The sequence below is a fragment of the Cnephaeus nilssonii genome (genome assembly GCF_951640355.1).
Source record: "Cnephaeus nilssonii genome assembly, chromosome: 10".
Lineage (NCBI taxonomy): Eukaryota > Metazoa > Chordata > Mammalia > Chiroptera > Vespertilionidae > Cnephaeus > Cnephaeus nilssonii.
Window position 1 is genome coordinate 46,192,745 of NC_137081.1, and position 23,337 is coordinate 46,216,081.

At 38.3% G+C, this 23,337-nt stretch overlaps 1 protein-coding gene across 1 annotated transcript in view; it reads left to right on the forward strand.

The window, feature by feature from the left end:
• Positions 1-23,337, forward strand: part of TLK1 (tousled like kinase 1) — a 152,576-nt gene that overhangs the window by 123,208 nt on the left and 6,031 nt on the right. The window contains exons 13-20 of the mRNA XM_079782054.1: positions 7,860-7,957; positions 9,630-9,711; positions 14,385-14,476; positions 14,560-14,649; positions 14,795-14,964; positions 15,217-15,352; positions 18,337-18,448; positions 19,836-19,943. Coding sequence (XP_079638180.1) covers positions 7,860-7,957; positions 9,630-9,711; positions 14,385-14,476; positions 14,560-14,649; positions 14,795-14,964; positions 15,217-15,352; positions 18,337-18,448; positions 19,836-19,943 — 888 coding nt within the window. The remainder of the gene's footprint in view (positions 1-7,859; positions 7,958-9,629; positions 9,712-14,384; positions 14,477-14,559; positions 14,650-14,794; positions 14,965-15,216; positions 15,353-18,336; positions 18,449-19,835; positions 19,944-23,337) is intronic.

Here is a 23,337-nt window from a genome sequence, read left to right on the forward strand (position 1 = left end):
AGTGTGGCTCTTCCACAAAATACCACAGCCTGGGCGAGTCTATTTTTAAGAAGTGGCATTAGAAGAAGTTTAAGTTTTAAAAATTTGGCTCTCAAAAGAAATTTCAATTGTTGTACTGTTGATATTTGGTTCTGTTGACTAATGAGTTTGCCGACCACTGCACCAGATCTTGCTCCTTCAGATTACCACTTGTTCCGATTGATGGCACATGCACTTTCTGAGCAGCACTTCAACACATATGAAGAAGTGGATAATTGGGTCTCTGAATGGTTTGCCTCAAAACAAGAAAAGTTCTATTGGGACGGTATCCACAAATTACCTGAAAGATGGGAAAATGTGTAGTTAGTGATGTACATTACTTTGAATAAAGCACTTTTGATGTTTCTCTTGAAATTATCGTGTTTTCTTTGATTACAAAAATCCACATTATTAACCGGTACACTTAGTATACTGTTAAATTGTCTATCTCTTTTTGTTGAAACAGAAGAGAACCATGTCCTTTTACTGTATGTGATCATCAAACCTACCTCTCTGTTCTTACTCATGTCCCTTCAACACTGTAATTGCCTACGGAGACCAGTTCCTTTCCAGAGATGCTGTTTGTTTCTTCTAGACCTCCTCTTTTATTGCTCAGCTAGTGGATGACTTGGTATTCTTACTAAGCATGATCTTGCTGATTAGATTACCTCTTTTAGTAATCTGGCCTAGTTTTGACATGTTTGAGGATTTTATTCTGTAATGAATTTAGATCAGTTGTGAGCCCAGGTCATCCTTGCTTCTCCTTAACTCTATGAAAACTGTTAATTCTGAGGATGGCTCATAGGTTAATGTCAATCTCAACCAAGGAGAGTGTAGCCTATGGGATAGATCTTTGGAAATGATCTGCAGTAAAGATAAATTAGTTACTGAGACTACTGTATTCTAGACTGTTATACCCTAAGGCCAGATCAGAATTGGGCCTTGCCCCTTTCTATAAAGGAGAGGATACTAGGCAGTATTGCTCTAGTATTTGTGCCTAAAAGTATGTGTGTTAATCTGCTGGGGCTGCCATAACAAAATACCACTGACTGGGTGGCTTAAACAACAGAAACTTATTTTCTCACAGTTCTTTCATAGTTCTGGAGGCTGGAAGTTCAAGATCAAGGTCTGGCAGGATTCAGTTTCTGGTGAGACTTCCTGGTTTGTAGAAAGTTGCTTTGTCAAGTCCTCTCATGGCCTTTTTCCTCTGCTCCCCCAAAAAAGGGGTGTGTATGGGGGTAAGCGATATCTTTCTCTTCTTTCTTATAAATCCACTAATCCCACCCTAGCTGGATTGGTCCCAGGTTTGATTCCAGTCAAGGGCATGAACCTCACTTGCGGGCGCATTCCGGAAGCAACCAATCTATTTGTCTCTCTCACATCAATGTTTCTCTCTCTTCCCCTCCCTTCCACTCTCTCTAAAAATCAATGGGAAAAATATCCTTGGGTGAGGATTAACTTTTTTTTAAGCCACTGATCCCATCATGAGGATCCCACCTTCATTACCTAATCTAACTCCAGTTACCTCCCAGTGCCCATCTCCAAATGCCATTACATTGGGTGTTGGGACTTAAACATGAATTTTGGGGGAACATAAACCTTCAGTCCATAATTGTTTAGTATGTATATTTTTTCTCTGGGGATTTGAGAGAAATTACTTTGAGCTGCAGAATGATCTTCCAGAATGTGCCACTTTGTTTGTTTTTTCCACTTTGTTTTAAGGTCCAAGATATTGTGGAATAAATATTAAATTGCAAGATGAAGTTTGTAAATATATTTTACTGACTTTGGAGGATTTATGTCTATCTGTTTATAAGACTTTTGGTTATAGAGGCAGTCCTCAGACTCAACGTACGTCGTTTCGTGGTTATGTCGCCATCTCCCATTTACAGTATTTTTTTTTTACTGTATGTGATCACCAAACCTACCTCTCTGTTCTTACTCATGTCCCTTCAACACTGTAATTGCCTACGGAGACCAGTTCCTTTCCAGAGATGCTGTTTGTTTCTTCTGGACCTCCTCTTTTATTGTTCAGCTAGTGGATGACTTGGTATTCTTACTAAGCATGATCTTGCTGATTAGATTACCTCTTTTAGTAATCTGGCCTAGTTTTGACATGTTTGAGGATTTTATGTACATACTAGCGTTCCCGTTGCAGGAAAAATCCTGCAATAGGGTTTCCTGCTGCACTCTACCCCACCCTGCCTGCTCGCCTCCCTTGTCCCCCGCCCCGCAATCTCCGCCAGCGCCCCTGCTTTTCTAACTTCTCCGCCAGCCCACTCTCCTTCCTTCTTCCCTGGCCCCGCCTCCGCTCCTCCCTTCTCCCCCGGCCCGCCTTCTCTGCCAGCCCGCCTACTTTTCCCTTCTCCCCCGACCCCGCCTCCGCTCCTCCCTTCTCCCCTGGCCCCGCCTCTGCTCCTCCCTTCTCCCCCGGCCCCGCCTCCGCTCCTCCCTTCTCCCCCGGCCCTGCCTCCGCTCCTCCCTTCTCCCCTGGCCCCGCCTCCGCTCCTCCCTTCTCTCCCGGCCCCGCCTGCTCAACTTCCTTCTCCCCCGGCCCCGCCTCCGCTCCTCCCTTCTCCTCCCCCCGGCTTGCTTGCTTCTCTGCAGCTTTGCTCCCTTCTGCAGCTCTTGGCTTCTTTCTACACTGTCGCGATATGCAAATTAGCCGCCATCTTTGTTGGGATAATTTGCATATTCGTCCTGATTGGTTGGTGGGCGTGGCTTGGCTGTGGGCGTGGCTTGGGTGTAGCAAAGGTGCGGTCAATTTGCATATTTGTCTATTATTAGATTAGATGTGCTTTATGTTTTTTGTTAACAAGTGAAGGTCAGGAATTGTTATCTTTCTTTTAAATGTTTTTTACTGTTTCACTTCATTACTGCTGTGAATGGGCTCCACGTAGGTGCTTATGTAGGTGGGTTCCGATTTACGACGAAAATCACGTTACGTCATGCCATAGGAACTGATCTCCAATGTAACCCCAGGACCTACTGTAGTTCCTTCCCTTGACATTTCCTCTTAAATACCTAGGAAGGATCCAGCTTTCTTTCCCCCCCTAGTGCTTGTGACCTTTTATTTTCCTTGTAAACTTTACAGTTCAAACGGAAATGAAGCTTGCCTATGCTTTTGTATTATAAGATTTTATGGGACAGTATTTGTCAAGTTCTATAGAGGAGAAAAGAGCTTGCTTAGCTGATGCAGACATACATTTACTTTTTTTATTATGTTTTTATTGATTTCAGAGAGAGGAAGGGATTGGGGGAGAGAGCGATAGAAACATCAGTGATGAGAAAGAATCATCCATTGGCTGCCTCCTTCACCACCCTACTGGGGATCAAGCCTGAAACCCTGGCATGTGCCCTGATCAGGAATCAAACCGTGACCTCCTGATTCATGGGTCTATGCTCAACCACCAAGCCACACTGGTGGACCTACATTTACTTTTTAAAATAAGTATTTATTTTGTGGTAATGGTTACTGCCATTGTATAGACACCAAAAATTATAAAACAAATGTAATTATGTGCATCAACATGCTAGCTGAATCTCATAAATTTTATTGAGTCATAAATATGTAATTAATTTCTGTAAATTCACTCTTGAAATAAATAGTATCCCTATACCACAATTTCAAATAAAGTTAAAACAAGTATTTCAGCTGGTGTTCTAATAGGCATTTCACTATTTTATCAGGTTAAAAGTCCACCAGACTACCAACTATTTTGTAGCTTCCTACATGTGTAAGAATCAAATTAAGTTTTAAGGCAGCAAACAGTAATATGAAGAAAAAAAATTACCACTTTTTTGTGTTCTGTGGTGTAAATGAATTTCAATTTTTTGATACTCATGGACATTCCTGTCTGACCAGTTTCTTTTACTATTTTATGACTAAATTAACACATTGTGGACGGATCACGAGAATTCTTGTGTTTTCATATCACACAGTGTTTTACAAAGTATCATACTTTAAAAAGATATTAGCTTTTAAGAACATGCAATAAGTAACTTCAAAATGCAATGGGTATTTAATTGTAAGGTGTGCCTTTAACATTTATGTAAAACATTTTTTGTACTCGTTCAATAGAAACTTACCTGGCCACTGGGTAAAGCTAGCAATAAAACTACTGGTCCGCAATGTATTAAGACAACTTAGCTGTGGCTTGAGTTTATTGTTCCAAAGCTTTTTAGTCTATTTCCTATTTTTATAATCTTTAGTTTAATCTCCTGGGATATTACCTTTTTCTTCTTTCATTAAAATTAGAATTATGTGTGATTGAAGCTACATTAAATGAGGAAATTTCAGTTAAATCTCTATTTAGTACTTGAGGCCTGGTACATGAAATCCGTGCATGGATAGGGTCCCTAGGCCTGGCTGGCAATCAGGGCCGATCAGGGCCTTCCTTCGTTCTGTGCCACCCCCTGGTGGTCAGTACACGTCATAGTGATCGAACTCCCAAGGGGACACTGTGCATATTAGCCTTTTATATCCTATACTAGAGGCCCGATGCACAAAATTTGTGCAAGGAACTTAGCCCTCGAAGCCCCGGCTGCCTTGTGGGCCCGGCTACCTCACAGCCCCGCCCACTGATCGTTCTGGAAGGTTGTTCTGCCATCTGGTCTAATTAGCATATTAGCTTTTTATTATATAGGATTACAATGGACATCTGTGTACAAATCCTTGTGTGAACAAATGTTATGATTTATTGATTTATTTTAAATACCAAGAGGTAACATTGCTGGGTCTATGGTAAGGGAATGTTTACCTTTCTAAGAAACTGTCAATACATTTTTCCAAAGTGGGTGCAACAGTTTATACTCCCACCTACATGAGAGTTGTAGTGGCTCCTCATACTTGCCAATACTTGTTATTGTCAGTCTTTTTAATTTTAGCCTTTCTAGTGTGTTTTGTAGAAAATCACTGAGGCTTAATCCACATTTCCCTTATGACTAATGATATTAATCATCACATGATGGTATAGATCTTATTTTTGTGATGTGTCTGTTCAAATCTTTTGCACATTTTGAACATTGGGTTGTCTGTATTCTTACCATTGAATTGTAAGACTGCTTCATAGATATTCTCCATAAAAGTCTGTTTCAGACATACGTATTGTGAATAATTTCTCCCTATGACTTGTTTATTTTCATAATGGTGTCCTTTTTCAAGAGAAGATGTTAATTTTAACAAATCTAATAATTACTTTTTTATGGTGTTTCCTATGTCCTTCTAAGCTATCTAGCTACCTCCAAAGTAGCAAATATTTTCTCCTATTTCTTTACCTGTAAGTTCCATAGTTTTAGTTTTTGAGTCCTTTCCTTAGTAGTGATTTCTTTCTTGGCATCTTATAGTCTCTCCGTATGCACAGACACCCAGCTCCCCGCTTTCGATGGCAGGGGAGCTGGGTGTCCGCTCGTGCACCCGGCCAAAAACCCCCGGCAGGGGCTTTTGGCCTGGAGCCGGAGCAGACACCCAGCTCCCCACTTTCCATGGAGCAGACACCCAGCTCCCGGCTTTCGTTGGCAGGGGAGCTGGGTGTCCGCTCGTGCACCCAGCCAAAAGCCTCCAGGGCCTCTCAACAGCCGGATAGGCCCGCCCCCCACACCTCTCAACGGCTGGATAGGCCACCCCGAGTCCCACCCCCCAGCCTCCCGCCGGCCCAATCGTGGGCATAGCGGAGTGATGGTTATTTGAATATTACCCTTTTATTAGGTAGGATAATAAAGGGGTGATATGCAAATTGACCATCACTCCAACACACAAGATGGCCGGCAGGGGAGGGCAGTTGGGGGGCAACCAGGCCAACAGGGTAGAGCAGTGAGGGGCGACCAGGCTGACAGGGGAGGGCAGTTAGGGGTAACCGGGCCGGCAGGGGAGGGCAGTTAGGGGCAACCAGGCCTGCAGGGGAGGGCAGTGAGGGGCAATCGGGCTGGCAGGGGAGTGGTTAGGGGGTGATCAGGCCGGCAGGCAGAAGCAGTTAGGGGCTATCAGGCAGGCAGGCAGGTGAGCGGTTGGGAGCCAGCAGTCCTGGATTGTGAGAGGGATGTCCCAGATTGGAAAGGTTGCAGGCTGGGCTGAGGGACACACACACACACACACACACACACACACACACCATGCACGAATTTTGTGCACCAGGCCTCTACTATATAGTTACCTATTTTAGAAAAATCTCCCTCAAATTCTAGAACCGTGTATCCTCATTTAAGTTTATTTTGAAAGCTTCTATTTAATCTACATTAAATATCTATAACAAGTTGTGGTTGAATTTCACTTCAGAATAATTAAAGTAACTTTAAGGGTCAACTGGAATACAAACATATCTAGGTTTAGTTTTTTAATAATACTTAGAACATTCCTTTCAGTGTAAGCCTTAGAAATAGGCTATTGCTAATTATCTGCTTTGGAATGAAATGATATTTATATTTTCAAAGTAAATTTCAGAATTATTTTCTGAGATAAAGGATATTTTTTAATATTAGAAAATAAATCATTAAAAGAAGAGAAGTTAATAAGAGATGAAATATTTAAGCACAGTATTCAGAAATAACCTCTACTCCATGTGGTATAGATTTATATTGGTAGTAGGTATACTTTTAGGCCAAGGTAATCTATATTTGTTTATTTACTCAACAAATATTCAAAAATATTTTTAAATTGGGCATATTTAGAACTCTCCACTGAAATTTGGTATATTCTTATTTATTCTTTAAATAATATTCAAGTTTATATTGATGAATCAGAAGTGTATAGGTGATGGGTTATTATGTTGACTTGTTTTCATGTCTAGTTATTTTTAATGTTCTAAAAATTTATATATTTTGAGACATGAAAATATCAGAATTTTTATATTAAATGAATGTTAACACAAATTTATTTAGGATTTGCCTAAATCTGCTCTGATGATAACTAAGGATCAGCTATTCATAAAATGTTTGTTTTAGAGTCTATTTAAGATTGCAGTGGGATTTATCCAAAGAGAGTGATCAGATTATGTGTGTGTTCCAAATATTGTAAGCTCTAGATATAATCAGTGGTTCTGTCTTTTTCCTTTCTTCCTTTTTTAACTAGAGGCCCAGTGCATGAAAATTCGTGCACTCGGGGGGCATCCCTCAGCCCAGCCTGTGCCCTCTTGCAGTCCAGGACCCTTCGGGGGATGTCCACCTGCTGGCTTAGGCCCACTCCATGGGGGATCGGGCCTAAGCTGGCAGTCAGACATCCCTCTGGCAGCCTGGGAGCCCTTGGGGGTGTCCAACTGACGGCTTAGCGGAGCTGGCTTAAGCTGAGTCGGACATCCTTAGTGATGCCAAGGTGGGAGAGGCTCCTGCCACTGCTGCTGCACTCTCAGCCATCAGCCCAGCTTGTGTCTGCCCCCTGGTGGTCAGTGTGCGTCGTAGCAACTGGTTGTTCTGATGTTAGGGTCAATTTGCATATTACCCTTTTATTATATAGGTTATCTTCATTTATTTTATGCTAGTAAATTATTACCTCTTAAATTAAAATTTGGATGTACCAGAAATGAAGCTTTCAGTTCATTTTGTTATAAGTCAGTTTCAGACTACCTTGCAGCCATTTTCAGTTTAGACATTATAAAAATAGGTTTCTTGTTGTACAGAATAAAACTCGGCATCTCATTAGGTATAAATTTTTACGTGGATGATGGTTTCTTGAAATAGGCTTTTTCCATCTTTCAGGCATTGAAAGGAGCACTTTGGTCTTTTAACTCAGTGGTACTTTATAATAACTGTTCTTCCTGTCACTGTAAAAAATTGACACATGGGTAAAAATATCTTTTTTATATAGCAAATAAATTGAGCTTGTTATAGTCCCCTCTCTTCATTTTCAGGAAGAGGCAGAAATTCAGGCAGAACTTGAACGTTTGGAAAGAGTGAGAAATCTGCACATTCGAGAGCTCAAAAGGATAAATAATGAAGATAATTCACAGTAAGTCATTATTATACTTCAGTTTTACATGATAAAAGTGTTTCTCCTCTGCAGAGCATAAACATAATATTCCCTTGTTGGGGGCTTCTCATCATACTTAGAAAAAATCCACAGTCCTTCCCGTGGCTCAGCAAGTCTTATTTATGTAAACTGGTCTGTGGGCACCTCACCAACATATCTCTGTCATCCTCCCCTCACTTACAAGTTGCAGCCATGCCAGCCCCCATCCCTATCTCAGGGCTTTTGTGCTGGCCACCTTCTCACCTGAAATGTTCCTCTTCTAAATATCTGAGTGGCTTCCCTTTGATTTCGCTCCAAATGGTCATTAGAGGCCATTCCTAGGCAGCCCTATCTAAAATAGCAGTCCTTACACCATTCCCTTCCTCTCCTGGTATCTTTACCTTGCTTTGTTTTTTTATAACATTTTTCACTATCTGGAATTATAAAATCTATATTTCAGTTATTTATTATCTGTCTCCTCCCCCTAGAATATAACCTATATGAGAGGAGGAACTTAGTTTTATTTTTGCTATATCCCTGGCACATAGTAGGCATGCAATAAATATTTGTTGACTGAATACCAAAATTAGTATTAATAGGGAAGGAGACATTATTTCAACTAAAGGGATTTCAGTAAGCCACATATCTGGCATTATTATACAGAACTTGAGAAGAAAATAGAAAAGTATAAGTCTCTGTCCTTAACCCCTGGTTATAAAAATGGAGAGAAAATACCCGTGGACTGGTGGGAACTTTATGAAGAAGGTAGAAATTAAGTAAGAAGATGGAAATTATGCCAAGCATTCCTTGGATTTAATCATGTTGAGGAGAGAAGCATGTCTTTTATACATAAACTTGTCATGTAATTTAAAACCTCATGGCCTAACAAGAGTATCAGCATTGGAAATGTCCATTTCTGCTGTAAAATATAAATATCTTGCTTAAAATTAAGAAGGCCTATCTGTGATCATTTGTGTATGTGTAACACAAATACACAGATCATTCCAGTGTGTTAAGGTGAATGAAAAGTTATAGTTATGGAATAACTTAAATTGTACCAGATGAAAATTCTAATAGAACAAGACTAATTAAAAATTATCTGTCCTGAAAACTATGTTCAAACTTGTTTGTGGATATGTAATAGCAGTATTGTCTGGGAGTGATTTTTTTCAAAGTTTTTAAACAAATTTTTCTTTTTTAATTGGGAAATAAAATTTTATTTATGGAAGTCTTAAAGACAGTAAAATTTATGGGTGAAAGCCAATTTAAAAGTATAATTATTTTTAATCTTATGTCAATACTATAAAGTCTTGATTAACCATAACAAAAAATATAAAAGTATTTTTTTCTGAGGGAAGTAATTCCTGCTGAGTAGATAGGGGATTTCATAAAGCTCTTGATAACACAGTAGTTGGTAGCTCTTTATCACAGTGCTATAATTGGTCATTGAACCTGAATATTCAGCTATAAATTTTAAACTTTATAAATAAACACCAGGTGTTAAGGTGGGTGATAGTCTTGCAGATAGAAAAGTATGGAACAGGATTTGGAATTAGCAGTAGAGTCAGAAAGAAATAGCTAGGGGTAGAATAAGATCGTGGAACTTTATTGTGGACAGAACCTTTTTGTATGCGTTTTCATGTTACTGAGTATGTTTTTCTCCACCCTTAAGGTTCAAAGATCACCCAACGTTAAATGAAAGATATTTATTACTTCATCTGCTTGGTAGAGGTGGCTTTAGTGAAGTGTATAAGGTAATGTAATTTCTTTTTTTTTTCTGTTCTTCACACTAATATAGGAGTACAGGTTTCCCCTACGATCCACAAGTGGTATGTTCCTATGAAACCTTTCAGAAGTCAAAATAGCATAAAGCAAAGAAGCAGTTACCATTAATTTATATGGAAAATTTTCAAGTATTCCCACACCCCCTAAATAACCCACCAAATCATACCAAATACATTTAATTACATCCAGTTTTATGATAAGTTGCAACACCCTTACGAGCTTTCTTAAGCTTTTCTAAAAGCTTAGGACACATCTTGCTAATTAATGCACAAAGTAAATCCAGTTAAAGCTCACAAACACAGGTCAGAGCTATGCCGGCTTGATACTGAGATGCTGAGTGTGGTTCCAGGGGGAGGACCTCGGGCTGCCACTCTGGCTGCAAGGGTGTGCTCTGCCTCTAACCCTGTGAAATGAGTACTGGAAGCTATTTTTACTTCTTGCTTTTTCTCATAAAAGCAAAAATCCTCTTTGTATTTATTGCAGTTAGCCAAAAAGGGTACAAATAAATGTAGGCCTTTTGTAAAAGAAAAGTGGCCTAATGCGAACTCTCAAAAAGTGGGGGATACCTGTATGTGGTTAAGAAGTACTTGTCTTTTGTTTATTAATTTTATAATTTGGGGGGAGGGCAGATTTTATGTCCTGACTCTCATTATAAAATGTCTGGTGGCTTATGTTGTATCTTAATGTGGCCCAGTAGTTTTGTTGCTAGCTTTACCCAGTGGCCAGATAAGTTTCTATTGAACAAGTACAAAAAACAAGTACATAAATGTTAAAGGCACGCCTTACAATTAAATACCCATTGCATTTTGAAGTTATTTATTACATGTTCTTACAAGCTAATATCTTTTTAAAGTATGATACTTTGTAAACACTGTGTGATATGAAAACATGAGAATTCTCATGATCCGTCCACAATGTGTTAAGAGTCTAAAGACTATGCACCTGCACAGTCTATCAAGTATTTGCTACCTCGTTACTGTTAGCCAGTTGGGTACAAATAATAGCAATTAGAATCAAGATAGGCAGGTAGTCATATGATATAGTACCTTTATGGACATACTATACCCTTATATTTAAACATGTGTCTCAGAAATCTTACATGTCCTGAATTTACAGAAATTACTACCTATTTTAATGTCCATGTTTTTCAAATGCATATGTGTAAATGTAAAAATTTTTACTCATTATGTTCAATGTTTTTTTGTTGTTGTTTTTTAGTGTTTTATACCTTACTTTTTCCCACTTTATGTTGTATCTTCCTGCTCAACCTTTAAATACTGTAGCTCCTAAGTCTCTTATTCTGTATTCTCCTTTTCAAATATATTCCTGCCCATTCACTGACTTATCTATTTGACTTCACCCTCAGATCTGTGTCTGTGTGTGTCCATACCCTACACTTTCTTTCTAAGCTCGTATCTGTTAATGTGACTCTGTCTCTTCACTTGGCGTGGATTCTGCAGGCACTGCAAACTCACTTGTTAATTAGAAGTTATTTTTCTCTTCTCCAAAACCCCTTCTTCTAACTCTGCTTCCTACTTTAGTACATAGCATTGCTATTCAACTGCTTAGTCCCTCAAGTTAAAAACGTAAAAGCCATCCTTCACTCTACCTTTCCCTTCCCTTCCCCAGCATGTAACCAGTCCCTGGGTGCCCACTGTTATTAATGTCATCAAACTCTCCTAAATCCAGCAATGGCCCTTTCCTTTCTCTTAGCTCAAGGCCACATTGTCTTTTGTTTGCGTTGCTACCCAAGGGCATTAAGTTTCTCCAGTGTACTTATGTAAGCTGCAGCTAGAGTAGCCTTTTTATAAAATACAATTTTCTCACTCTCTTATGAGCCCCGGTGGCTTCCCATTTGCTCTTAGTTAGGATGCAGGTCATGCTCTCACATGAGACTTCAGTTCCTTTAGACGCTCTCCTTGTTTGTCTGCCTTTTATAAGCTCCTGGTGATACTTGGTGCTTCATTATATATCAGTATAGTTAGTGGTTAAGAGCTTGGATTCTGAAGCCAGACTGACTGGGTTTGAATCCTAATTCTGACTGCTGTTAAATAACGGTATAATCTTGGGCTTATTACTTAATCATCCTCTGTCTCACTGTCTTCATCTGGGAATGATAACAGTACCTACATCGTAGGATTGTGATTAATTGAGCTATCACAGGTAAATCACATAGAACATTGGTGCTTAATAAATCTAAGATCATCATTATTAGAAATCCTCTCTGTTTAGTGAGATAAGGACTGTGCCTTCGTGGCTTACTAAAAACATTCTGGATTGTTCTGACTGTGGGGAAATTTGGAATTTGAATTCAGAGAACTTCAATTCTGGTCTTAGTTCAACCAGTAACTATTTTTTGTTTTGTTAAGTTGGACAAGTAATAAGCATCATGGGCCTCACCTATCAGGAGTGATCTATGAGCTCTCTTATAATTCCTAGATCTTTGTTCTAACAATAGTTCATCCTCGTGCTCTATAATGATTGAAGTAGGCTTACACAGGCCTCATGGTGGAAAAGATCATAGTAGCTCACCTTGGATCCAAAAGTGTACAGTTATATAACACTACTAGCTCAGCCTACTAATCACAGCACCCTCTGCCACTGCCACTGCCACTGTTTTTAGGGCCAAAGGGGATTTTCTTTTAGAAATTAGGAAATGCAGATGGGAGCTCAATGACTTGAACCTTCAATACTGACCTAAATACTAACCACTCACTCCAACCTCTACAAAGCCCTTTCGTAGTTGCCAGGTCCATTGAGAAAGCAACAGATTGTAAATCAAATTTTATAGACTTTTATCTGTACCACGGTGGGAAAGATTGAATCAGTTGCGTAGTGATAACTGTATTAACCCTTTGCACTCGCTTGCTTTTTTCTCGATTCCTTTATTCTACTCGGGGATTTAATTTTTTAAATACCCCAGATTTTACAAAGCGCGGCAGTAGAATAAAAAACTGGAGTTTCTTTTCATACAAACTTATTTATTTGGATTTTTTTATATTTCAAATTATTGATACATTCAATACAATTTGACATACGAGCTGCTACCGATGCTAACCGTGTCGAGTCACACTCGACATCCGAGTGCAAAAGGTTAACTTTATGAGAAGGTACTTTACTCATCTAATCTTGGGAGAAAGGTGTGTCATATATAACTATTATAATCAGCATACACTGGCATTAACTTTTATCATTAGTATACTTAATTTTACTTTCATCTATTTTCATTTATTTTGATTGCCTCTGAATTTTATCCTTTATGCTACTCTGCTTTCTCTCACATGAATCTTTGAAAATTCTTTTCTATATCTTTAAATCCAACTTTTTAAAAAATTTATTTAGAAGTTTATTAAAACTAGAAACAGGAAACTAGGAAGGGCCTAGGATGGAAGAAGCAACAGACGAGAGACTATGTGGGGAAATGAGCCTAGACTGGGCTGCTTTGGCTCACTAAGAAGTCAGAGAAAAGGGGACCTTGGGGACAGGTTCAGGGGGTTGGCCACTGGCCACTGGTTGCAAGTCCCATGGGGTCCCTTAGCGTTTAAGAGTTGCATTCCTATGGGGGAAGAGAAGGAGGAAGGGAAAGACACAGGCATGCTCCCCAGAGGGAGGCCACACCTAAACCCAACTTTTGATTAATATAATTAGCTAATATTTATTGGATATTTACTATGAATCATACTTTTCTAAATATTTTATATGTTTCACCCCATTTAATCCTTTCAACAACCCAAACTTAATAAATGAGGCTGAGAGAGGGTATTAGCACAAAGTCCTGCAGCTAATAAGGTTATCTTGACTCCAAAATGAATATTCTTGATTATTCCATCATTTATTGTTTCTGATCTCATGCTTCTATAATTTTGTGATAAGCAGTTTACCAATACTGCTTATTTTTAGATTAAATTGATAGGGAGAGTGTGGACTAAGGACCTTCTTTTTAATGAATATGTAAGCTAAGTGTTTTCTTAAAGGGGCACTTTTGTATATAAATCACAGTGGAACCTAAATTATGAAATCTCTTATTGTTTAAAAAAACTTTTAAGTCACCTGAAGTCTTAAATAATACTGATCATTTTTTATTTTGTTACTTAAGAAATAGACCGGTGATTTAAACAAACCAGTATCAAAACTGTTTTATGGTGTTTTTTTAGACAACCAGGGAAAATTGAAGACTAGTTGGATATTAGATGAGGTTAGGTGTGGTAATGATCTAATTAAAGTTTAGGAACTTGTTAATTTTCAAAGAAGTGAAGAAAAAGGTAGGGAGTTGCTAGGAGAAGCTAGAGAAAAAAAGGTTTGCTTTATGCAACCCACAGAAAAAGCATTAGAGCCATCTGTTTTCCTGGCTAGGAACAGGTTCATATTAAAAACAAAAAATAGCTTTATTGTTTTATTTTGATTCATTTATAAAACTTACATTAAAGTTTTCTCTGATTTAGCACCATGAAATATGTATCTTGTTTCTGATCATGTGTTTCTGATCATGTGTCATTAAACTGTGTATAATCTTAGCAGAGATCAACACAATTGTAGTGTATATTCTAATTCCATATTATGCGAAAATCATCACCAAAATTTTTTTAATATCTTCAGCTATTCAGTTGGTCTTTGGTCCTAACTCTTGTGACTTGAATCCTAGGCTTTTGACCTTTATGAACAAAGATACGCTGCTGTGAAGATCCATCAGCTTAATAAAAGCTGGAGGGATGAGAAAAAGGAAAATTACTATAAGTAAATATAATACTTCATTCTTTTTATCAATTGAAAACATATTTAATGGTAATGGAGAATTAATATACTCTCTCTTCCTGTAGACATGCCTGCAGAGAGTATAGAATACACAAAGAACTGGATCATCCCAGAATAGTTAAACTCTATGATTATTTCTCCTTGGATACAGATACGTAAGTGAATATAACTAAAGATTTGTTTGCTTTCTGCTTTCCCTATTCTGTGGTGGTGATATAAATGATGACTTCATTTCGTCACTGTGATTCTGAATTATTGGATAATATTTTATATCTAATTTTTCTCTCTTCTCCATTTTAGGTTTTGTACAGTGTTAGAATACTGTGAAGGCAATGACTTGGATTTCTATCTGAAACAACATAAATTAATGTCGGAGAAAGAAGCTAGGTCTATTGTAATGCAAATTGTAAATGCACTAAGATATCTTAATGAAATCAAACCCCCTATTATACATTATGATCTTAAGCCAGGTAATTAATAAAATTGTCTAAATAAATTTTTAAGTTCTAAGGAGTATAATGTCATATATATTAATTTACCTGAAAACATACTTTTTGGTTTAGTTTGTAAATGTCAATAGCTTAGTAGTAGAATTTAAAGTGTTTTTGTCATGTCACTTCTTAAAATTATATTTACTTCCCAAAAGTTAGCGTAAGTCATAAAGATGTTGTTATTCATCTATGTATCATTAAAAGAACCTTCTATTTTTATTTTGCTCCTAGGAAACATCCTTCTGGTGGATGGAACAGCTTGTGGAGAAATCAAAATCACTGATTTTGGTCTGTCCAAGATCATGGATGATGATAGCTATGGTGTAGATGGAATGGACCTAACTTCCCAAGGGGCAGGCACTTACTGGTAAATATATCACTAAAAACATCAAAATTGTCTAGATTAGTCACAAGGCTTTTTATGAGAATTTCGTTTTTCTTTTCATGTACCTTTGAGATTACTGTGCTGAGGGTACTGATGTGAAGTCTCTGAGTTGAGAGGGAGGCCACGTTCATCAGTCTTCTTGACTCATCTCAGCAAACTAGAGGGAGGAAGACTTAGCATTAGCAGGTGACTTAGGAACCTACCCAGAAACTCCTAATGGGGAGAATGTGTGGGGGGTTTTCTATAATGTTAGAGGGACATTTATCATGAAAAAAAATACTTACATAAATATAACATCTTAACTGTTACAGGAAATAAGCAAAAAGCCCTCTCTGTAGAGCAGTGGTTCTCAACCTTTCTGATGCCGCAACCCTTTAATACAGTTCCTCATGTTGTGGTGACCCCCAACCATAAAATGATTTTCGTTGCTACTTCATAACTGTAATTTTGCTACTGTTAATTAATCGTAATGTAAATATCTGTGTTTTCCGATGTTCTTAGGCTCTATAGCAGCGGTTCTCAACCTGTTCGCCACCCACAGGTTGAGAACCGCTAGCAGGGTTGCCTAAGACCGTCGGAAAACACAGATATTTACATTACGATTCATATCAGTAGCAAAATTACAGTTATGAAGTAGCAACGAAAATAATTTTATGGTTGGGGGTCACCACAACATGAGGAACTGTATTAACCTTTTGCACTCGGATGTCGAGTGTGACTCGACACGGTTAGCATAGAGATTAAAATTACTCTTTGAATGTATCAATAATTTGAAATATAAAAAAATCCAAATAAATAAGTTTTATGAAAAGAAACTCCAGTTCTTTATTCTACTGCCACGCTTTGTAAAATCTGGGGTATTTAAAAAATTAAATCCCGAGTAGAATAAAGGAATCGAGAAAAAAACTAGTGAGTGCAAAGGGTTAAAGGGTCGAGGCATTAGAAAGGTTGAGAACCACTGCTGTAGAGGTTTTGTAGTTACAGTTTTTATTGGAGATGGATGCTTTGTTGATCGTGGATGGGAGAAGTATTTAGCATATTCTTGGCCTTTGGACTTGACTCTCAAAAATACCTTTTATTCACTTCATTATATATAGATATAAGTCTAGATAGCACCATAAATTCACAGTCTAAATGAATGTCATTCCCTTCAGAGTTACCTAGGTGTTAATAAAAATTACTTCAATGTGAATTGTCACACTTGTCCAATTCACCAAAGTGAAGAACATAGACTATAAAATTTCAAAACAAACTTAGTTTTTAGAATAAATTAGTTGAGCAAAAGTGGTGACATTTTAATTGGAAGAAAGATAACTGTATTTAATTTTCTTGAACAGGATGGTGACTACAAACAGTCTTCACAGATAGCTTGGGCACATAGTGACCAGTCCCATAAGAAAGCACAGTTCTGTACGGACTTCACTTTTCATGAACAGGGATTAGTCGTGTTCATGTATTCTTTTAAAGCCATTTTAAAGTTTTAAATTCTGCTTGCAGCATTTTTCTAGGACTATGAATAAGATATGTCATGAATTTTTTTCATACTAAAAGAAAATTATTCAAACTAGTAAACCCCTAAACCAGTGATGGTGAACCTTTGACCCGCGTGTCAGCACTGACACGCGTAGCCATTTCTGATGACACGCGGCTGCATGCCGAGGATGAAACATTTGCGAAATAATGTTTTTTCCTCAAAGTGACACACTACCCGAGTTATACTCAGTTTTTTGGCGAAGTTTGACACACCAAGCTCAAAAGATTGCCCATCACTGCCCTAAACATTGGTATCCTCAATTAGTAAACCTTTGACCTTTTTTCTTTTAGCAACAAGGCTTGCTTTTTCACAACAAATCCTTAGGATTCTAATAAATAAAACCAATAAAAACAAGGCTTCTTGGTAGAACCCTATGGAAGACAGCTTGAAAGCCATGTTCTAAATAATAGATCCTTTTTCTTCTGCAGAGACACCCAGTATATTGTTTCCCTCTCTGGCTTCACTCATGTAGGGCAGGGCAGACAAGGAAATTTACCTCTATCAGGTAGACACGAGACAGAGATGCTTATGTTTAGGAGGCTGTGCAGGAAAGAGATATAGTCATGATGGTTACATGGGGAAGAAGCAAAGCTCTACCTAGAGGGAAGCAGAAAAGGCTTATGGAGGTGGGGTGGGTCTCGAAGAAAGGTGCTCTCCGTGTGAATTGGAGGGTTAGGGGAGGTATTCAATATTGTCATATTCAAAAGCATGGGTGACAGAAAAGTAGTGTGGGCAGCCAAGTTAATTGGCTTTCCCCAGCCAGTTTGAGGGGTAAAGAAGAGTGAGTGCAGATGTTGGAAGTTTAAGTTGCTGCTGGATTAGGATGGGTCTTGTGTTACAAACAAGAGAGATGAGGTACATTCCCTGGCAGTTAGTAATGCTGAGGTTCTTTAAACAGAAGAGCCACCTGATCAGATGTGTGTTTTAGGAAGAAAACTACCTACAGTTTGAATGCTGGTGAAGGGGGGCAGTGGGAGAAGATTTATTCTATTATTAGAGACTTACCCAAATTAGAACATTGATTGGGTAAATTACAGAGGTAGAAAAAGTAGTTCCTAGAAGAAACGGGCTTAGCAAACAAGTTCTAGAGGTAAAAGAAGGTCCCTTGGAGCTTGAGAATGAAAGCTAATGGTAACATGCCTGGGGACGGGGAGGAGGAAGGTAAAGTGCCTAGAACATTGTAATTTCTAATGATAATATATGTTATTGTACACTTTAGGGATGTGTGTGTGTATCATACTTTATCTCAAAGTTGTATGTTTTGGCACTAGGGTCAAGTGCTATAAGGATTTAAAAGCTTGATTGGTAATTTTCATTCATGAAGGTCCTAAGGTGTTATGTGGATAAAATTAGTTCTGAGATTTTACACTTAGATTTTAAATTACAGATTGTTAATAGTATCCTTTCCCTTTTTCTCCCCAAAAAACTATAGGTATTTACCTCCTGAGTGTTTTGTAGTTGGAAAAGAACCACCAAAAATTTCCAACAAGGTTGATGTGTGGTCAGTTGGAGTCATTTTCTTTCAGTGTCTTTATGGTAGAAAGGTAAGTTAAAGTATACCAGATTCTGCCGAAACCAGTTTGGCTCAGTGGATAGAGCGTCGGCCTGCAGACTGAAAGGTCCCAGGTTCGATTCCAGTCAAGGGCATGTACCTTGGTTGCGGGTACATCCCCAGTGGGGGGTGTGCAAGAGGCAGCTGATGGATGTTTCTCTCTCATCGATGTTTCTAACTCTCCATCCCTCTCTCTTTCTCTCTGTAAAAAATCGATTAAAAAAAATAATAAAAAAAAATAAAGTATACCAGATTCAACTGTACTATTAGATAAGTGGAATTTTCCCCTTTTAAATACAAAGTTCATTAATTTAAAGTCAAAAGTCAATTTAAATCCTTCCAAGGAAAGTCAGGCTGCTTCTCTATTTCTTTTAATCCTTACCTGAGGATATTTTTCCATTGAGAATGGAAGGGAGGGAAGAGGAAAAGAGAAAGAAACATCGATGGGTTGCCTCCCGCACATGTCCTGATGTGGACCGGGGATTGAGCCTGCAATCAAAGCACGTGTCCTTGACCAGAATCGAACATGAGACCCTTAAGTCCACAGGCTGACACTCTAACCATTGTGTAAAACCGGCTAGGGCTCTTCTCTATTTCTGCTAAGATTTCTATGGATCAGAATTATTTTAATGTCATAACAATTTACTTGGCCTGCGTTTTTCACACACACCTTTTTTTTTTTTTTTTTAACTGAAGGAAAAGAAGTAACTGTATGATAAGAGTGTTAATATTCTCTACTGTTAAAGAATACTGGAGCCAAAACTCTTCATTATCCTCCATTCTCTCTCCCTCACTGCATGCACACAGTTTGGCCTTGGCATAGTTCCCTCAGGGAAATTCCGCCAAACTTAAGTCCTAATATTTCCTGAACTACTTTATTTTGAAGTCAGAACTACAAACTACTATAGATATTATCTAATCCCCATCCCATCTCGTCCCTTCATCAGTATGGAAAGAGAGTTTAATGAACTTGTCTGGAAATTGGCTGCAAATTAGGAGTACCAAACCCAGAGCTCTTTCATTTAAGTTAGTGTACTATGCTCAAAGTGTTTTATTCAGTGGTCTTTTCACAGGCATTGCCACTACTTCATCTCTTCTCTAATCAAATTTCGTTTTGTAAATATTAAGAATAAAGTTTTAAATTTCTTATGTTTTTATCTTAATTTCCTATTTGTAGTAGCATTATTTTCTTCTGCTTATTCAGGGTCTCAGCTATGTTGTGGATTTAATTATAACTTTGTTGCTATGAAAATGTATCCCAACTTCCATGTAACTGAGGACAAGACTTTTTTAGAACACAAATAATTTGTATCTTGAGTATTCACTGGTAATATCTGTTTAAATTTTGTGAGATAAATTTCTCAACGTTTTATTTTTAGCCATTTGGTCACAATCAATCTCAACAAGACATTCTTCAAGAAAATACAATATTAAAAGCCACAGAAGTTCAGTTCCCTGTAAAACCGGTTGTAAGCACTGAAGCCAAGGTAATAAATTTATGTAAATAAGTTTTGTGAAGTAAATTTCACGTCATAAATTGTTCTTAAAACAAAGTAATTACCACCACAGGAAAATCTGTCCAGGAGGTATATAGTTGATCCTTGAACAATATGGGTTTGAACTGCACAGGTCCACTTAAATACATTTTGATAAATATATTGGAAATTTGCAGGTGAATCACATAGCCAAGAAATATTGAAAAAAAATTTTTGAAAAAGGTATGTCATGAATGCATAAAATATATGTACATGCTTTCTCAACTTTTATTGTAAGAGTATAGTATATATTATATATAACATACTAAATATGTCTTAATTGACTATTTAAGTCATTGATAAGGCTTTCAGTCAAAAGTGATAATGTGGATTTTCAACTGCACTGGGGGTTGATGCCCCTAATCCCCATGTTATTCAAAGGTCAACTGTATAAGAAATAATAAAAGTATTATGTTGAGTCCTGGCAGTTGGTTGGAGCGTTGTCTTGTGCACTGGAGGGTCCCAGGTTCAATTCCTGGTCAGGGCGTGTACATAGCAAAAGTACCTTGTCCAGAATTATACCTAGTATAATTCTCATGCTACTCTGCCCTAGCTCTTGAGAAAGCCTGACCTCTTCTTTATCTTTCTTAACATATAGAAGTCTCTGAAGCTAAAACAAAAAAAAACTTCACCTGGGGACATTTTCATTGATTGTTTGGGGGAGAAAAAAAACAAACGTTTATCATCTATCAGTTACCAATCGCATGCACCCCAACTGGGACTGGGGATGTGCCTTGACCAGAATCAAACCAACGACCTTTCAGTATACAGGATGTCACTCCTACCAACTGAGCCACATCAGCCAGGGCAGTACTAACCAGGTCCAACCCTGCTTAGCTTCTGAGATCCGGTGCATTCAGGGTGGTATGACCATAGACTAATCCATATATGTCTATGTGATATCATGAAATAGATATTTCTAATAGCAAAACTATGATGATCCTTAATATCTTCCCACCTTCGTCCTCTGATTGGCCTTCTCCATTTTCACTCCTGCTTTGTTATGCTCATCCCAAAGTTTATTTCTCTGTGACTCCCTGTTGTAGTCTTCTTTGTAAAACCTGTGAAATTCCTAAGACAAATACATGACATTCCCATTTCTTTCTGGTATGAATAGTCTAGGCCAGTGGTCGGCAAACTCCTTAGTCAACAGAGCGGCAAGCCATGGCTCGTGAGCCGCAGTTTGCCGACCACTGGTCTAGGCCATAAGAATAATTCATAAAGAGGCATTATGTAGCTTCTATATTGTTAGAAGAGTGTAGATAAGCCCTGCTATATGTTCCTGATCAAGGTCATAATGGCCTTCGTAATTATACTGGTTTTTGTGTAATATCAGAAACTGTCCCATATTTCATGTTATCTTTTTTTAAATTTATCTATATTGTTGGAAGTATTACAGATGTCCTCTTTTTCTTCCCCATTGACTCCCTCCACCCCACTATTGTCTGTGTCCATGGGTTATGCATATAAATTCTTTGATCTCTCTCTACCCCACCTTCCTCTAGATTGGTTAGTCCAGTGGTCGGCAAACTCATTAGTCAACATAGCCAAATATCAACAGTACAACGATTGAAATTTCTTTTGAGAGCCATATTTTTTAAACTTAAACTTCTTCTAACGCCACTTCTTCAAAATAGACTCGCCCAGGCCATGGTATTTTGTGGAAGAGCCACACTCAAGGGGCCAAAGAGCTGCATGTGGCTCACGAGCCGCAGTTTGCCGACCACAGGGTTAGTCTATCCATTGCATCTTTATTGGCTTTTTGCAAATCATTTGAATGACTTTTAGAAGATTGACAATTAAAAAGATAACTGACGTTCTTATTTTAAAACATGAGTTATTTTTGTAAGGTAAATATGGCTCCTTTTTTAAAAAGATCTTGACACCAGTATCCCTGATGCTAAAATCCTCAACAAAATATTAGGGAATCAGATGCAGCAATACATTTAAAAGATCATACACCATGACCAAGTGGGATTTATTCCAAGGATGCAAGGCTGGTATAGTATTTGCAAATCAATCAGTGTGATACATTACATAAAATAAAGGATAAAAAATCATATGAATGTGAGTTTTCTTGATTAAAAACTCTCAGCAAAGTGGGAATAGAGGGACCATACCTCAACATAATAAAGACCATATATGATGACAAACCTATGATCAACATCATACTCAGTGGGCAAAAACTAAAAGTGCTTCCCCTAAGAAACTTAATGGGAAAAGGACAAGGATGTCTGCTTGCACCACTCTTATTCAACATAGTACCAGAAGTCCTAGCCACAGTAATCAAACAAGAAGAAAGGAGGAGGAAGTAAAATCATTATTTGCAGATGACGTGGTATTGTACATAGAAAACCCTAAAGACTCCACCAAAAATCTATTCGATTTAATAAATGTAGCAGTTACAAAATCAATATCCAGAAATTGATGGCATTTTAATACACCAATAATGAACTCTCAGAAACTAAAAAAACAACCCATTTACCATTACAACAAAAAAATTAAGATATTTAGAAATAAACTTAACCAAGGAGGTAAAAAAAAAAAAACCTGTAGTCAGATAATAGACCCCAAATAGCCACAGCAGTCTTGGAAAAAAGAAGAGTTGGAGGGATCACAATACCAGATATCAAACTATACTACAAAGCCACTGTAATAAAATGCCTGTTCTGATACTAGCACAAGAACAGGCATATAGATCAGTAGAACATAACACAGGCCCCACATCCTTATGGTCAATTAATATTTGACAAAGGAGGCAAGAACATACGATGAAGTAAAGACAGTCTCTTCAACAAATGGTGTTGGAAAAATTGGACAGGTACATGCGAAAAGATGAAACTAGACCACCAACTTACACCATACACAAGAATAAACTCAAAATGGATAAAAGATTTAAATGTGAGTCATGAAACCATAAAAATCCTAAAAGAAAACATAGCTGAGCACAGCCCTCCCAGTGGCTGGATTTCTCATTCGGGAGAAAAACAAAACCTCCGGTCTACACTGAAATCCAGCCCCAGCTGGGGAGAAACTGGTCTGTTAGGCAGCGGGAGAGGCTCGAAAGCTGCCTTCTCTCAGAGGCGCCCAGCCATTAATTCGGGCACGGAGAAACCGCCCCTCTTAGGGTGGAGCAGACGGGAAACCAAAGCTTGTCCGCGCCACCCTGAGACTCCACCCCATCCAAGCTGAGCACAGAAGCTCTCCCAGCGGAGACACTGCTGATCCTCACAGCCAACTGGCTTGGAGATCAACTCCCGCCAGTGATACCAACAATCCCAACCACTCTGAACTCCAGTTTCTGGGGACACGCAGGGGACCCAGACGCCTACGGGACTCTCGGCCA